Source organism: Lytechinus variegatus, chromosome 10 (genome assembly GCF_018143015.1).
Source record: "Lytechinus variegatus isolate NC3 chromosome 10, Lvar_3.0, whole genome shotgun sequence".
NCBI lineage: Eukaryota > Metazoa > Echinodermata > Echinoidea > Temnopleuroida > Toxopneustidae > Lytechinus > Lytechinus variegatus.
The window spans coordinates 24,996,659-25,015,280 of record NC_054749.1 but is presented as its reverse complement, the minus strand read 5'-3'; the positions used below and the strand labels follow the sequence as shown (position 1 = coordinate 25,015,280).

The following is an 18,622-nucleotide window of genomic DNA, read 5'->3' as shown; positions in this document are numbered from 1 at the left end:
CACTGAAACACCAGGCAAAGTCCATGGAAAGAATTCTGAAAAGATCTCTGAAAGACCATTGAAAGATCTCCATACAGGACTAGTCTAAGACCAGTAAAGAAATATCCATCAGTCTTTTTTACAGACTTCTTTGAGGGGTCTTAATTTCTGAGCCATTCCACAGAGATGACAAATTCTAGTGATCGTGAAGACCTCACCAATTCTTTCAGTGCCTTTCAATGGTCTCCGTGCTGTCATGTCTGTGGAATGGGGGCCTTACCGAGCCGCTGAACCAGGGATTGTCGAGTAAATGGGCGTAACACGTGGATTGGGGAATTTCCCTTCCCTACTAACTAGTGTAGTCTCTATTCATATTTTCCCTATCAATGTTGTAGATTATTATAGGGATTCTACTACACTTTGATTTTTTATTCCATAAAATACGTTAAGAATATTTGATCCCTTGACAAAATTATATATATGAGTATGACAAAATTACCATCTAAGTGATGTCACAAAGATAGCAACTCGTTTAGTAAAGAGTTAGACTGCAAGAACGTCAAGCGAACCTTGAAATGAACCTACCGCAATCAATCCAGGCACCACCGCGCCTTGAACCAACGGGCCTGGGACGGGCTGGCGCTGCACTGGGGGACTCGGCCGACGCCGCGCCGGATGGACAGTACAGGCTGCGGTGAGCTGGTCGCGCGGGACGAGGAGTTAGGAGTGTATTAATATTATAAACTGATTTTATTCGCCTATGATTATGAAGACATGGATGCAATGAAGGTAAACGTGAGAATCGTTCGAATGACTAACATACCGGTATGTTTAATTTCATTGTTCAATGTTAATTCAGAATGAGAGACAAAAATGCCAAATTAGGCTTTATAATACATTTTCATGATTCTGGTGGCCGAAGTACTATAGTATTAGGCCTATAAATATACCCGGTATGGCCCACTGAACTTGAGCTTAACCCAGGGAGCTCCGGCCTGCGAAGGCCGGAGCTTATGTCTATTATGAGTCGACCGTGCAAAACGAGGGAGACAATATGGGGTAGATTGGGTTCTCACCTTGAATAGTAATCTTAATCAGTAGAGGCACACGGCCAATATGGGAGACTCTCCAATACTAGGGCCCTTAGGGGAGACAATCTCCCACATTGGAGACTTCCTTTGCAAAAGGACAAAAGAAACAACACCAACAAAAGCATGATTTTTTCCACCCAAAATTTTGTCTCACTGAGGTCAGAAGCCCATTTGTTTTGTGTGTGATTGACAACAAAAATCCTTATCAAAACAAAAGTAGACGTGAATTTTTAAAGTAGACGGTGAAAAGGGGTAATTTTTCATGAGGAATCTGCTCATCACATTTTTATTTGCTGCCAAGGTAATTCTCTTGCCGCAAATGTAAACAAAGGAAATTAGTCTCCAAAACTGGAGACTGTCTCTGAAATTGGATACCCAAATTCTTTACAAAAGTCTCTGATATTGGAGATAATCTCCCACATTGGAGACAGTCTCCAATATTGGCCGTGCACCTCTACTGTTAATAAAATGTGAAAACAGAAATTGTGCACTTACCAGGCCTGGCATAGTATTAACGTGACACACAAATCCTGCCATCGAGGCCCAGACTGGAAGTGGAACCTCAAAAACACCCCGAAAAGTTCTGTCACGATACCACTCCTTCAGTTCTTGTTTCAAAATTCAAAACAAAATGGCTGATCGAGACTGAGGCTATATTTTTTTTTTTTGAGGTTCCAGCCTGTGAGACTATTGAGACCCCAATCTACCCAAACACAAACTGGGCGTTGTGGCGTGCGCCTGTAATCCAAGCTACGTGGGGAAGTTACAAATTGATGCAGAACAAAGTTCGAGGTTCGAACTAGCCAGGCGGCTTCGAGAGAGTAAAAATCATTTACTGATGTAAGGTTACTTTAAATGAAGCCCTGGAGGTATCCCTATCCATTCACGTGCGTGTAGGCCGCCAAAACCTGAAACTTTCGCCCCGGAGATTTCTACTTGTAAAAGATCTAGCCCTAGGCTAAATCATGTACATGGGGATGTAACTTCCTTTCCGACATTTCTGCTCCTTCGATTTTATTTTTAAACACAAATTCATTAAAAAGAATGAGAAAAATATTGTAACAGTAAATTTTGCTGGGTTTAGTTCTTTAATCTGTACTCTTGCATTTGGCTTTCCATACTTTATTTTTTACATTCAACTTGTTTATTTCCATTCCAACTCATCTCATCCTTCTTTCCATCCTCTCAATCCACATACATTGTCATGATCTCATCTTTCATTTCATCTCCACAATACATCTCACATAGCAACACAGGTTCATTGCATTTCATTCTGGGTCATTCCATGCCAATTCACCCAATGAATGTGCAATTTTGCACCCGACCGTCTCAGAATTTGTTGTAATTTGGTATACATAAAATTCACCATGGCCCAAGCACAAAACAAAAAAAATTAGTCCAATCGGTCCGTCGGTTCTCGCGCTACGGCCCGCCCTTTTCTCCTTGTTTTGACAAAAATGGGCGTGACCTTCAACTTTCAATGGCCACTGCGTTGTTACGTGTTGACCAATTTTCATGAAACTGGTACCATTTGATAGGAAATTCAGAGAGGAATCCAAAACATGCATCGAATAATGTATTGGAGCAATTTATAAGGTCATGACCTTTGACCTTAACTTTGACTTCGAGTTTGACCCCCGGACAAATAATTTTTTAACTTGATTTTCGTGTATGTTAATTATTGGTATGATATTGACAAAATATGTTAAAATCAACGATGATATTTTATTTCTTCACCTTTAAAAACTCTTCCAAAGATACCATGAAATTTCACTCTAGTCCCACACACTGATATTCATGTTAGTAAAGTGTTTACCAGTTACATGATTTCTTCCAATCTTAAGTTACAGTATGCAAGCACATGAAAAGAAATTAAGCTTAATCAGTTCACAAATAAAAGATTAAACCTTTATGCTCATGAATAGGTATCTGTTTAGGCATTTTATGATTCAGCAATATATATCATATACATATATATACATGTATATATTTTGATGATAAAAGTGAAGACTTTACTACCATGAATATATATGATATATATTGCCGAACATCAAAATGAATATATATTGATGAACATCAAAATGCCTAAACAGATACCTATTCATGAGCATAAAGGTTTAATCTTTTGTTTGTGAACTGATTAAGCTTAATTTCTTTTCATGTGCTTGCATACTGTAACTTAAGATTGGAAGAAATCATGTAACTGGTAAACACTTTACTAACATGAATATCAGTGTGTGGGACTAGAGTGAAATTTCATGGTATCTTTGGAAGAGTTTTTAAAGGTGAAGAAATAAAATATCATCATTGATTTTAACATATTTTGTCAATATCATACCAATAATTAACATACACGAAAAGCAAGTTAAAAAATTATTTGTCCGGGGGTCAAACTCAAGGTCAAAGTTAAGGTCAAAGGTCATGACCTTATAAATTGCTCCAATACATTATTCGATGCATGTTTTGGATTCCTCTCTGAATTTCCTATCAAATGGTACCAGTTTCATGAAAATTGGTCAACACGTAACAACGCAGTGGCCATTGAAAGTTGAAGGTCACGCCCATTTTTGTCAAAACAAGGAGAAAATGGCGTTCCGTAGCGCGAGATCCGTCGGACCGATTGGACTAATTTTTTTTGTTTTGTGCTTGGGCCATGGTGAATTTTATGTATACCAATTTACAACGAATTCTGAGACGGTCGGGTGCAACCACTGGGTGAATCCAGATGGAATGACCCTTCTTTCAGTTTCCCCTCAGTCATGCGTCCCGGTTCTCCATTAGCTTTCCACTCCACATGGTGTTATTGTTTAATTCTCTTTAGGATTCAGTTTAACTCATGATCACCCTTCTCTATTCTCTGATTGGTTCTCATTTTTAAATAGGGTTAGTTCATTTTATAGTTCATACCATTTTCCTTGTATTTGATTGGTGGATTTCTATGATTATCCAACGTGGGTACATTGGCAGAACTTCCCAAAAGATTGGATTGGAAAGTAAAGTCAGTGCTGATCTGGACTTAATTGTGTTAACTTCTAATTTATTCTGTGTTCACCCTATCAGTATCTTCAGTTTGATAATTTTAGTTTGATTAAAGTAAAGGAGAGCTTTGGAGATGAATGTACAGGAGAGCATAGGAGACTGAGTTTATGATTTTGGAAGTGTACAAACGGTCATGTTACAATATCATGACAAGACGGAAGAGACTTGCCCGATGTTTACGCCGCCATCTTGTTTCCTATTGTTCTTCACCAACATTACCCGACTCATGCATCTGTAACGTTGGCGAAGAACAATGGGAAACAAGATGGTGGCGTAAACATCGGGCAAGTCTCTTCCATCTTGTCATTATATTTTTCTCATTTCTTTTATGAAATCATGTTTAAAAATAAAATTGATGGCGCAGAAATGTCGGAAATCAAGTTGCATCCCATGTACATGATTTAGGGCTAGATCTTTTAGAAGGAAAGTAGAAATCTCGGGGGCGAAAGTTTCAGGTTTTGGCGGCCTACACGCACGTGAATGGATAGGGATACCTGGCTTCATTGAGAGTAACCTTACGTCAGTAAATGATTTTTACTCTCTAGAAGCTGCCTGGCTAGTTCGAACCCTGGCCACGTCTTTCGGATGGTGACGTTAAAGGTCGGTCCCAGACGTAAATAATCATATCTGATTGATACACGTTTAAAAAAAAATCAAATACACACACACACATACCCCAGCTCGTGTCTCCCTCGTTTTGCACGGTGGACTCCTGGCCTGGCTCCGGCCCGCTTCACGGTCCGGAGCTCCCTGGGTTAACTGAAGCTAAGCTAAGTAGGTCACCACGTTTCATTTCCATCTTGTCTCATGGGTGTTACTAATGTTCCATAAAAAGTAGTGCATGTATTCTGTAATTATTTACTTTTGTTCTTTGCTATTTACTTGTATCGCAATGATTTACTGATGTTTATTATCGGAATTGAAATGAAATAAAGATTCATTCATTCAAACAAAGACTGGGCCAGAGTTAGGTCTAATCTCCTTCAAATTTTCTCACTCTGTATAGTAGATCTATATTGACTGATTGTTTTGCTGAATGTTTGTTGGATCTCATAAGATAATTATTAAGTTAAATCATAGTTCAGTTCGAGGTTTGTCTTGGGCCTGGCCCAATAAGAATATACACATTACATTTACATAAATCTAATTGGATTTAACCTTAACAGTTAGGGTCACGATTTCAAAGATTAAAAAAAAGTTCAGACTCGGAGGTAATATTTCTTTGTGTTTGGATTGACTCTTAATGAAGAAGTGTTGTAATCCAATCTAATTTGTAGATCAAATATCGATCATAGATAGATCTAGAGAATATCAAACTCTTACTAGATCCAATAGATAGAATAGAAAAGCAAAATAAGATTATCACGTAGAATCAAACCTCAATTTATGCACGGTAGTGAAGTTATGCCAAGTGATCATTTTGAATAGAATTAATAGATTGTGACATAATGAATGTATACCCAGTTGTTGCGTGTCCGGACAGTTTATGTGTCCAGATGATCAATTTTAGAAAGTCATTTGGAAAAATTTACAAGCAAAGTTTTATAAATTTCCAGTACAAAAATGTTCGGAAAAATATAGAGAATAAAATTGAAGATGGTTACAAGTATTGAATTCATATTTTTAGTGTATTCCAAAGACAAAGAAGAAGGCTTCAAAAATATAAAGTGTCCGGACACTAGACCTCCCCCCCATCCTACATTATAGAAAATATTGGAAACTGAAGTGTCCAAATGACAGAGTCAGAGGCATAATTTTTTTTCTTTACATAATGGAGAATCCATCTATTGTCCTCTTTTTTAATGTCCTAGGTCACGTTTTGATGCCAGTGTCTTTAGTGGAAATAGTTGATGTCGGAACACCCCAAGGAAGCTTAAAGAGAGTGGACAGTATAAATAGGAATCCTAAAATATACAAAGAACATTTTTGGATTTGAATGTCAAATGACTCTGATACGAGACATATGGTAACATTAACTATTCCAGAGGCTGTTCAGGACTGAATGTCCAGTGTTGTAGACAGAGTTTAAAAGTAGACTGATTATACAAAATAGACTTCCTTTCCCATTCCAAAGAAAGATAATTTCAATATCTCAACAGCTAGATTCCTCTATTTAGTACTGAATAACAAACGCCGCATTCAAAATGTGGAGTCAAATTGGGTTTGTGAGCCGAAACCTACAAACTTTTAGATCTGCCAGCAGGAAATCCAAACTTTATAACTTGAGAATATTTCCCTCTTATGAGGGCTCTAGTCCAACCTCCATCCTCTGTCGAGATGAAGTTAGGACTCCCATGTTGCCTACCGTCCCCCAAAGGAGTTCAATGGCTACTTGTACATCGCCTTTAATCTTCGCCAAGCATTATCCATCTCCATGTATATCCAGAACAGTAATTGGAAAGCCATTATGGAAGAACATAGTAGATACAGCAAATGTGATCCCATTGCCATGGCAACTGTCATCCCGTTCGGCAGTCTCCATGACCGGGTTCAACGATTATGAGTTGGGCCGCAGAGAGTTCAAAATTGATGTTCCAGAGTATTTCAACTTTGCAAGTGATGTAATGGATGAATGGGCCAGGAAGGAAGAGGTACGTGGTAATGTTTTATTTATTTATTTATTAGAACATATTCATTCAGTACAAAAGATCAGCATAAAACTGTTTTTCATCAATGACCTGATGAAAACAAAAAGAACAACATAAATCATTATATCATACATGAAAATAAAGTCAAAATCTAAGTCAAAGATAACAATACTTAGTAACATAAATAAACAATTATTGTTACTTAAATGCTTATATGTTAATCAAACTAAAATATTTTAAGTTATCAAAAGGGAACAGTTACTAATTCTAAAGCAACTAATTGTATAATTTATTAACTGATGGTAAACAAATTGTTAGTGAGGATATCATTAACAGTTTCCCACAAATTGGTACATGTACCTTGGAGTTGCATTTACAAACGGACAGAGTATGGGTAATATTGCTCAAATATATGTTGATAGTTTTACCATGTGGTGATTTGGAGCATCCTTTTCATCCTCATCTCAAAATCATAACCAGTCCCAATATTTAAAATACTTATGGTCTGGATCATGCCTGGTCAAGTTTTTACTTTTCTACTGGTATGTCATGAAAGCTATATTTCATTGGTCTGAGTTAAAAAGATGACAACTTAAAAGAATCAGGATCCCCCAAAACTCTGAAAATTGATGCCTCAAAATTTTGATGGGATACACCTATCATCAGCAGGTAATAGATTAAAAAAATGTGCTTAAGTAGTTTTGGAGACATCTTTATCTGTGTGGGCCCATGGCAGCAAAGCTTTGAAGACATGCCTGTTTTTCCTTTCAAAGCATTGAGTTTTTAAAATCAATGGTTATAATATTCCTTTGACAGACAGGAGAGAGATCTTCCAATATCCCAGCTTTCTGGTGGATTGATACCGAAGGAAATGAAATCAAGTGGTCATTCAGGGACCTATCAACAAAGTCAAAGAAGTAAGCAAATCTTCAGTATTATTTGTCAGTACGCCTGCTGTAAGGATGAAACTCCAATCGATGGAGTTCATCATCGCAAATATTGAGGTCAACACTGGAATACAGGTTGGGTGGGGGGGGGGCGCTTGGGCTATGGACCCCCCCCCCAAAAAAAAATGATGATAATAATAATAATAATAAATAAAATGAATAAAAAAAATAGATAAAAATAAAGATTAAAAAGTCATGACCAAGAAAAAAAAGGAACCATGGTCTGCATCTATGAAATGGAAGTGACTTGCCAATCTAGCATGGGCTTCATTCATCCACCATGGTTGGTCAGATTTAACCCCTTTAACATTGTATCACTACAGTTTTATATTTTCCTTTATTTTTCTATTCAAGGGTTGCCAATTTGCTTGAGAAAAACTGTAACATCAAGCAACATGACAGAGTAATGGTCATCCTACCACGCCTTCCAGAATGGTGGCTCCTCAATTTGGCTTGTCTGAGAATAGGTAAGTAATTCAAAGGGGTACTCTGTGCTGAAAATGATAATTCCCTATACCTCGGTCACATTTGCTCTACGGCGAGTCGAAAACAGCCGTTTTAACTTTTTTTGTACCAGCTAGATATATGTGGTTTGAATAAAAATAAAACGGCTGTTTTCGACTCGCCGTACGGTTGCCGTAGAGCAAATGTGACTGAGGTATAAGTAAATATGGTATTGTGGCAGCCATGTATTCTATTCTGAACATTTTGATTCTTGATATTCAAAGGGTTTGTCTCACAGTAGCAGTAGACTACATATGTAATCCAAAGACAAGAAAGAGTCTTGTGAAATCTATGTTTCGTCATGCTCATGTACATGTATGTTATTATCTTGACCAAACACTAAGCTCCTTTGTGCTTTAATACAAAGGAGCAGAATCCCAGCCCCCTCACATGCACCTTCCTTTTCTATCTGGAAAAGGGGTACTTGATATTCAGGGCTTGGCTTGAAAATAATATCCCGTAAAAAATGGTTGAAGTAGGGGGTCTCTGAGCATTTTCTACTCCCTGAAATAGTTTTGATTCGATTACATATCTATGTGAACAATCGTCAACGCCACTCTTCATCTTGACATTCTACATTTAGGGGGTTATTAATGATTTGCTAGCTTCCCTTCCATAAATTGATTATAGAGGCCTGTATTCTGAAGTCGGGTTTAGCTTAAACTCAGGTTTAAAGTTGTGGTTTAAGTATGGATAACCAATTGTTAAATAAATCACTAACAGTAGAGATACTATATTTCAGCTCATTTGGCTCTCAAATCATTCATAATTGTCTAGGAAGTATAAATAGAGATTGTCTTCACCATCGATGAATCAGGAAAGAGTGCAGTAAACGTAAAAAGCATACAACTTAATAAAAAATTGACAGTTTTTGGCTTCCCATAATTTTAGCACAGAGTTAGACCATGGTCTAAGTTAAACCTGATTTCAGAATACAGGCTAGAGAGTCAAAATTCAGACAAATTTCCATCCCTGAAGGGGTAAAATTCCAGGAATATGGAACAAGTGAGTGGGTGATTTCAAGTCCGGTGTTGGCATTGGTGTTGGTGTTAGTGTTGGAATTTGGATTGCTTCCCCTAGCCCCAAAACTTATTCAGAGTTTGTAAAACTGATCCAGATCACATTATTGACATCTCAACAACTAGTGAGTGGCTTTTCAGGACCATCTTTATTCTATGTTTGGTGTTATACTCATGTAAAAATTGACCTAACACCAACACCAAAAGGTCAATGTGTAACTTTATCACCTACAGTCGTCCTCAAAATTATTCATACCCTTGTTGATATTTGTGATTTTTCATGTTTGTGATGAAATAAATGCATTTTATCAAGTTTCTCTATGATTTATGTGTGACCTACTAGTGAAAGAATAACAACAATGCACAATTCAAGAAATTTCTCTTTTCAGGGGTATTTTATTCATAGATATTCAAACAATGTCATGTTCAAAATTATTCATACCCTAGGTTTTCTGAGTCCAATGTCTTTCATTAATAGTCAATAGCATAGCCTTTGTTCTTTACGACTGCTTCTAGACGATTCCTGTAAGTGTCCACAAGCTTCCTGCACGTCTCCTGCGGGATGTTGGCCCATTCTTCCTTGGCGTAGGCCTCAAGCTGGGTCAGGTTGGTCGGGTTCCTAGCCATCACTCTGACTTTCAGGTCTCGTCACAAGTTCTCGATCGGATTCAGGTCAGGACTCTGACTTGGCCATTCTAGGACGTTGACATCATGGTCCTTGAACCATTTCTTCACCAGCTTGGCGGTATGCTTTGGGTCATTGTCTTGTTGGTACTTCCAGTTGGGGCCAAGCTGGAGTTTTTCGGCAGATTCCTTCAAGTTCTCATCAAGGATCTGGATGTAATCCTCCTTTTTCATGATTCCTTTGACTCTAACGAGGTTCCCTTTGCCACTGGAAGAGAAACATCCCCATAGCATTATGTGCCCACCACCATGCTTGACGGTTGGCACAGTGTTCTTTGGATTGTATGCTTCCCCTTTCTTCCTCCAGACGTATTCAACATTCATATGGCCAAATAACTCCAACTTCGTCTCATCAGACCACAGGATGGTTGACCAAAAGCTTGGATTTTGCTTCAGATGACCTCTAGCAAAGGCCAGTCGAGCCTTCAGGTGTTTCTTCCTGAGCAACGGTGTCTTCCGAGGCCTGCGTCCATGGAGACCTCCTTTGTGCAAGACTTGCTCGATGGTGGACCGGGACACCTTCGTCCCTGACCGGTCAAGCGTTTCAAGTAGGGCCTTGGTTGTGGTCCGGGGGTTGTTGTTGACCTCTCTGCAGATTTTCCTGGCAAGTTTAGGGGACACCTTGCACTTCCTGCCACGCCCACTAAGGTTCTTCACAGTGCTGTACCTCTTGTGCTTCTTGATTACGCTCTGGACTGTTGCCACAGGGACGTCATACTGCTTTGAAATGGCCTTGTAACCTTTTCCCTCAATGTGGGCATTCACAAGACGTTGCCGTAGGTCCTCACTGAGCTCCTTCTACTTGGCCATGATTATCAGAGACTGAGAATAACCAGAATGCTTTCCTCTATACCCTTTTAGAAAGATGCTATTTTCCATCATTGTTCAATGGCTTGTTTAACAAAGAGGGTATTTAATTCATTGGAACATCTTGAAATAACTATAGAACAAAGAATAGCACATTCCCAGACAGTGAAAATAATGCGCATTGTCATAAAAGGACATTTTTGTTGAGGTATTGGCAAGGGTATGAATAATTCTGAACAAGTGCAAAAAATAACTTTCGACCCTATCTATTATTATGCTAATGAAGACTTGCCAGCTCATATGTCAAATCATGCATAGCAACAAGCAGACAAAAGATACAAAGAAAGTTACATCATAATAGCTTTTACAAGTAAAGAATCTACCGAAGAATGTTTTTCCACAAGGGGTATGAATAATTTTGAGGACAACTGTACATGTAAGTGGATGGAGGGGAGCAGGGTCAGTGGGTTAACCCTTGTATTGCTTGCTTTCCATACTGAGACTAGTCCAGATTGGACCTTGTTGTTTGGAAGTGCCCTTTCCCAAAGCTAACATAGAGGGCACATGTCTACCAATCTCTAATCAGCGCCAATCCACTCATCTTTCCTCTTGTTTGGGAGGGAAGATGAGTGGATTGGCGCTGATTAGGGCACTTCCAAACAACAAGGTCCTATCTGGACTATACTAAGGCTTGAATCAATCACAATTCTTTACAAGTTAGGGCACACAATTTTCTTTTTTTTTTCAGGGGCTGTCCTTGTACCGGGATCCACCCAGCTCAGAGAGATGGATATCAGAGATAGACTTGAAAGCTCTAAAGCTGTCTGCATCATTACTGATGAAGAAATATCACGTCTAGTTGATAATGTAAATACCTAGTTATTTTGGTGGTTGTTATGATGATGATGGTGATGATGATGATGACAGTGATGATGATAGACAATGATAAATACGCTGATGATGATGATGACTATAATGGTGATTGATAACAATGACAATGATGGAGATGATGATGGTGGTGATGATGATGATGATGGTGGTGATGATGATGATGATGATGATGATGATGATGGTGGTGGTGGTGATGATTATCATGATGATATTGATATTAATTGATGTTGGTGATGATGATGATGACGATGATGATGTTGAATATGAAGATGATGATAATTGATGACGACAACGACGACGATGATGATGATAATTGATGTTGATGGCGATGAGCAACTGTAAGATGGATGAAATGAATCCTAATCAAATAATTGGTTCTTACACATGGCCAGACATTTATAATTTTAAGGTGAGTTTGACTTATCAAATAACAAAAATCCATATGCTTACAGTTACTTTAAAAGTGATACCAATCATTTTGCTCAGACAATGATATTTAATAATACTCAAAGTGTCATAATGTCTCAAGACTCTTGTCCTTAATTTCTTTAACATGTAAGAACTACCGGTTTTCCAACAGGTACCCTGTTTGGCTATAATACATAATAATTCTCTTACCTATTTTGTAATATTTGTGTAATTTGTAGGTCATACAGTCATGTCTGCTTATTCTATGTTGACATTCCCCACTCCATGGGATACCTCCTGATTAGGCCCTACATTGACACTCTTAAAGCTGAGAAACAACATCAATGTTTGTATCTGTCTTGATAATGCCCAGCCGACACCTAGGTTGATAGCACTAGCAACTACAAATAAAAAAAAATGAAAGTGTTTATGTGAATTATAACCTAGATGTTGGAAAGATAATTTGGAATCATTTTGTTGTCTCACCTGCATAGCAGAGTGAGACTATAGGCGCCGCTTTTCCGACGGCGGCGGCGTCAACATCAAATCTTAACCTGAGGTTAAGTTTTTGAAATGACATCATAACTTAGAAAGTATATGGACCTAGTTCATGAAACTTGGCCATAAGGTTAATCAATTATCACTGAACATCCTGCATGAGTTTTATGTCACATGACCAAGGTCAAAGGTCATTTAGGGTCAATGAACTTTGGCCGAATTGGGGGTATCTGTTGAATTCCCATCATCACTTTGACAGTTTATGGATCTGATTCATGAAACATGGACATAATAGTAATCAAGCATCACTGAACATTTTGTGCAAGTTTCAGCTCTCATGATTAAGGTCAAAGGTCATTAGGGTCAATGAACTTTGACTGAATTGGAGGTATCTGTTGAATTACCATCATAACTTTGAAAGTTTATTGGTCTAGTTCGTTAAACTTGGACATTAGAGTAATCAAGTATCACTGAACATCCTGTGCGCATTTCATGTCACATGACCAAGGTCAAAGGTCAATGAACTTTGGCCGAATTGGGTGTATCTGTTGAATTACCATCATAACTTTGAAAGTTTATGGATCTGATTCATGAATCTTGGACATAAGAGTAATCAAGTATCACTGAACATCCTGTGCGAGTTTCAAGTCACATGATCAAGGTCAAAGGTCATGTAAGGTCAATGAACTTTGGCCATGTTGGGTTTTTTTGTTGAATAACCATCATATCTCTGTAAGTTTATTGGTCTAGTTCATAAAAAGTGGACATAAAAGTAACCATGTATCACTGAACATCTTGTGCAAGTTAGAGTAGTTTTCAAAGTCAGCACTGATGCTATATTGAACCACGTGATGCAGGTGAGACGGCCAGAGGCATTCCACTTGTTTAGAGTAACTTGCAATTAATTTCTCTTAAATTTGATTCTCCAATATATTTTTAGGTTGAAAAGGATACAGATGGTTTTCAACACAAAATTCTTATTGGAGATGAGGATAATATGAACAAGAAGGATAGGTAAGTGTTATCTATGCTGACATACTTAATGGTAAAGATCAAGTCAGATCATGAAAAAAAATTATAATATATAATTTATCTAGCATTTGGGAAAATCAATGTAGTGTAACATAACCAAGGGTGTCTAGTGTGATATTTGGGGATAATTGAGTTAAGTACTACAAACAGAAACAAGTATGTTGGACCGCACAGAAATCTTGCAGTTTTTAATCACAACGCCAGATATTTTCAATTCGATTCATTTATTAAATTAAAAAAATTATGTGAGTAAATGTATGAATTGTAAAATGTGAGGATTAGATTAAACACCCTAGAAAAGCCAGTGGCTTGGAAAGTAGTGGGACCCATAACAAATAAAAGACAAGTCAAGTAGTGATACAATTAATACAACACAATTGAATACAGATTATATTTCAGATATTCATGCCATGTTTTCTTCATTATACTGTTTAAAGAGTTATACTATGCAATTGACATTTGATCATGACCTTCTTCCCTAAGTGGTGTGAAAAGAATTTAGACAAATCTTGCAAATTACATTTCCTCCATCCCAGAAATGAATTTAAACCTTTAGTGGCTTTTTGGTTGCTAAGTTGGTTCACATGTGTTTGTACTTGTAATCCTATTGCACATGACCCAAGTTTTAAGATTGGAATTTCAATCTTTTTGATACAGGAAATTGATGGTATGAGGATAAACATGGGTTTATTAAGTAACTTTCAAGTATTTGCAATATACATTTATCACTTATGATAAATGAGTTGAAAGAGAACAGTAACGAACCGTGACCCGGAGGAGACAAAGCATTGGGGGGGGGGGCACTGCATTGTCTGTGAACAATGCTGTGCCCCCCCAATGCTTTGTCTCCTACGGGTCACGGTCCGCCACTGAAAGAGAATATGTATATATTTTTATTTCGACTCATTTATTCCCTTTTGTATTCTTTTTAGTAAGAGTTGTTTAATTTTACTTGATAAATTGACAATTCATGAAATTATATGATGACCAGTAGGCCTACTCTTGAATATGAGTACTTTATGTGGATCTTGTAAAATGGCATATTTTTCTGCATTATATATTATGCAATTTTCATCCATTTTGACACATTCATGCTATTCAGTCTAAATGACTGAAAGAAAAATAATGCTTTAGAAAAGCTCTCATTCTGCATTTATATTTAGCCAGGAATAATGCTCAATGGTGAATGGTAAACATTTTCCCCACCACCCCCCAAAAGAAAGAAGATAAAACACCCTGAATTTTTATTGGTGATAAAAAGGTAGACCTATTGGCCTCAATTCACTAAGGTGGTTTTGAATGCCGGTGGTTGAACCCATGGTTTATGCAGATTTCCTCTATAAATTATGCTTTTAAAAATGTCCATTGTCGATGTGCGTTTTTTGGGGTTTTTTTACATTGCGATGAATTGATGCTTGCTGCGGTGGATGAGCATGCTGTTTTATTTATGAATCCCCTGTTCAAAACAGTGGACTCCTATAATTCCAAACATTGTCACATGATAATCCTCTTGTATACAGGATGGTAGTGATTTACATTACCTTTAAACATGAGAAACGGCATTTAATTCAAATTATTTTTTTGTTTTTCAGCAACACTGTTCTCATCGCATGAAATGTACATTTATTGAAGAATATTAGATAATGATTGATGACAAGCGAATTGCATGAAATAAACATAATTTTTCTTTGATCCTCATTCTCATCAATGATTTTTTTATCCATTACAGAGCTGGTTGGTTACATTTTCAAGAGCTCTTTGATGCAGCTTCGGACCATCATGAGGCAAGTTATGATTTCATCTTTACAAATCTACTTCAGTAATAAGATGTATGTGTCTACCTGTTGTGCTAGTTCATTCATGAATAAAGCTGATTGAACATATACTAATTCTTTACACACAACCCTTATGTACCCGTTACTATCCCATGAGTACCCCCATTACAATATACTTCCTCTTAATTCATTCGAGCTGTCGGACCGGACATGTTTCTGAAGTCAGCAGTTAAAATGCACTCTCCAAAATTGTGGCGAAGGTGAAATCCTGCATTTTGATATATGTAAACAAGAAAGAGTTTGAAAAACTTATACAAGTTTGTATCCCTGATGAAAAATACATCACAATACAAGTACATCAAGATCAAAATGTAAGCTTAAAAACAAAATATAAAGCATTGCAAATTATACAAATAGCGAATAGGCATGAGTGCGATGGTGCGAGATTTCGCATGAGGTGAAAGAAAGATGCTCTATTCAACTCGGCTAACGCCTCGTTGAATAGAGCGTTTATTTCTTTCACCGAATGCGAAATCTCGCACCATTGCACGAATAAGAATATTCGCTATTTGTGTTGTACAACGGCTCGGAATCTAGCGAAAATATGAAAAAAAAAGAGTTTCTCCCTCCAGTAATCTATGAAAAGTGAGCAAAAATATTGAAAGCGAAAAGCAAAATCCCCCAAGCGCCATGATCTTGGACAGCATTGCGCATTTAGCCAGCGGGCTGTACGCGCATTATCACCTTATTCAATGAAATCGCATTGTGACGTCACCTCCTAAAGCCGTGCAATGGTACATTTTGGATGGTACGTCTTGTGTGCAACGGTACGAATGTGTGACATTCAGCCTCCCATTTGATCGCGTACAACAAGCTAAGTAGGCGTTGTACAATACAAATTGAACATGCAGGTTTCTTGAGACTATCAATCATAAAAAACAATGGCATCATTGTCGCTATTACCCTAATCAATATCTACATCAACTGTAGAGGGATCTGATGAAAAATGCTGTAAATTACTCATGTTGGTGTGTTGGCTCAGTTGGTAGAGCGTCGGTCTCGCAACCGGGAGGTCGGGGGTTCAACCCGGCTGCGTCAGACCAAAAGATGTTAAAAGATGGGAGTTGCTGCTACCCTGTTTGGCATTCAACAATATTTAAAGGGATAGGGCAAAACAAATTTTCAGAGTATTTCATTTTGTGATGTCTATTTTGAACAATAAAATATAGATATATATGAAATGGATATATATAAAATATCCTCAAGAATAGAATAATCAATTTATTTGATATAATCATCGCACTACTTTAATTAAGGGATACTATTCACTAGTTAGAAAAAAAAATCTTACCATCTTTGGACAATAAGGACATAGATTCATGTAATTCATTCACAATTTCTAATTACCGTTTGGTGGTCTATAAAATACTCAAAGGAACAAAGTTTATGATCAGGACATTTTACTTCTCCCCGAAAAAAAATCACAACTTTTTTCAAGATCAGGTCTACAATGTATGTATTGCTGAGAGATATTAAGGAATGCTGTAATTTGTAGGTCTATTTCTTGATTATTTTATTTGTATTTTTGTTTCCTCTATTGTAAAGCGCATAGAGAAACTTTCTGTCCATTATTTGCTATAAGTGATGTATTATTATTATCTGTCTTGAGATTATCATTCTTTGATTTTTTTCCATATTGCAGTGTGTCAAGAGCCGCAGCAGTGACCCCATGACAGTTTTCTTTACAAGTGGGACTACAGCCAAGCCGAAGATGGCAGAACACACACATGCAAGCTATGGTCTTGGTCATATAATTACAGCAAAGTGAGTACAATCAGCCAATATTTTCCAAGGTTTGGGGTGTTTTTCAACTAGATTACTTGATCAACACCCTGAACATGATTTGATCACACTACTCAGGGGTGTGAGAGTTCAGATTTTGTTGATTTCAGATTTTTTTGTTTTGTTTTTTGTCTCACCTGCGAAGCAAAGTGAGACTATAGGCGCCGCTTTTCCGACGGCGGCGTCGTCAACATCAAATCTTAACCTGAGGTTAAGTTTTTGAAATGACGTCATAACTTAGAAAGTATATGGACCTAGTTAATAAAACTTGGCCATAAGGTTAATCAAGTATTACTGAACATCCTATTAGAGTTTCATGTCACATGACCAAGGTCAAAGGTCATTTAGGGTCAATGAACTTAGACCATGTTGGAGGAATCAACATCGAAATCTTAACCTGAGGTTAAGTTTTTGAAATGTCATCATAACTTAGAAAATATATGGACCTAGTTCATGAAACTTGGACATAAGGTTAATCAAGTATCACTGAACATCCTGCGTGAGTTTCACGTCACATGACCAAGGTCAAAGGTCATTTAGGGTCAATGAACTTTGGCCGAATTGGGGATATCTGTTGAATTCCCATCATAACTTTGATAGTTTATGGATCTGATTCATGAAACTTGGACATAATAGTAATCAAGCATCACTGAAAATTTTGTGCAAGTTTCAGGTCTCATGATTAAGGTCAAAGGTCATTTAGGGTCAATGAACTTTGGCCGAATCGGGGGTATCTGTTGAATTACCATCATAACTTTGAAAGTTTATTGGTCTAGTTCATTAAACTTGGACATTAGAGTAATCAAGTATCACTGAACATCCTGTGCGCGTTTCAGGTCACATGACCAAGGTCAAAGGTCAATGAACTTTGGCCGAATTGGGTGTATCTGTTGAATTACCATCATAACTTTGAAAGTTTATGGATCTGATTCATGAAACTTGTACATAAGAGTAATCAAGTATTACTGAACATCCTGTTCGAGTTTCAGGTCACATGATCAAGGTCAAAGGTCATGTACGGTCAATGAACTTTGGCCATGTTGGGTTTTTTTGTTGAATAACCATCATATCTCTGTAAGGTTATTGGTCTAGTTCATAAAAAAGGGAAATAAGAGTAACCATGTATCACTGAACATCTTGTGCGAGTTAGAGTAGTATTCAAAGTGAGCACTGCTGCTATATTGAACCGCGTGATGCAGGTGAGACGGCCAGAGGCATTCCACTTGTCATCTGAATTTCAGCTTATTTTGGGCTTTCCTATGTGCAAAAAGTATGAGAGGTCTTTCTTTTTCAGACTTTTTCAACACTCTTCAGCTTTTTTCAGATTTTTTTTTGTGACCACTCACACCTCTGACTACTTCTGACAAAGTAATTAACAATATTAATGCATTCCATATTCTGCTTGTGAGGTAATTCTAGATTATTGATTAGGATTTCCTCTTTACCTTAAGTAGATGCTTAGAATATCCGCTAACATCTGGGTCCTTGCATATAAGAAGAAAAAGAAATCTGCTTTTC

The 18,622-nt window shown here is 37.5% G+C and overlaps 1 protein-coding gene across 3 annotated transcripts in view; it reads left to right on the top strand.

The window, feature by feature from the left end:
• Positions 1 to 714: 714 nt before the first annotated feature.
• LOC121422468 (acyl-coenzyme A synthetase ACSM3, mitochondrial-like) overlaps positions 715 to 18,622 on the top strand; it is a 30,321-nt gene continuing 12,413 nt past the window's right edge. The window contains exons 1-8 of one of the 3 annotated variants that reach the window (XM_041617537.1): positions 715 to 768; positions 5,921 to 6,700; positions 7,514 to 7,614; positions 7,999 to 8,111; positions 11,407 to 11,525; positions 13,396 to 13,469; positions 15,217 to 15,271; positions 16,965 to 17,086. In XM_041617537.1, coding sequence (XP_041473471.1) covers positions 6,254 to 6,700; positions 7,514 to 7,614; positions 7,999 to 8,111; positions 11,407 to 11,525; positions 13,396 to 13,469; positions 15,217 to 15,271; positions 16,965 to 17,086 — 1,031 coding nt within the window. In that variant the 5' untranslated portion in view covers positions 715 to 768; positions 5,921 to 6,253. Of the gene's footprint in view, positions 805 to 5,920; positions 6,701 to 7,513; positions 7,615 to 7,998; positions 8,112 to 11,406; positions 11,526 to 13,395; positions 13,470 to 15,216; positions 15,272 to 16,964; positions 17,087 to 18,622 lie in introns of all 3 variants that reach the window. The other 2 variants (XM_041617536.1, XM_041617538.1) reach the window with 2 other exon arrangements.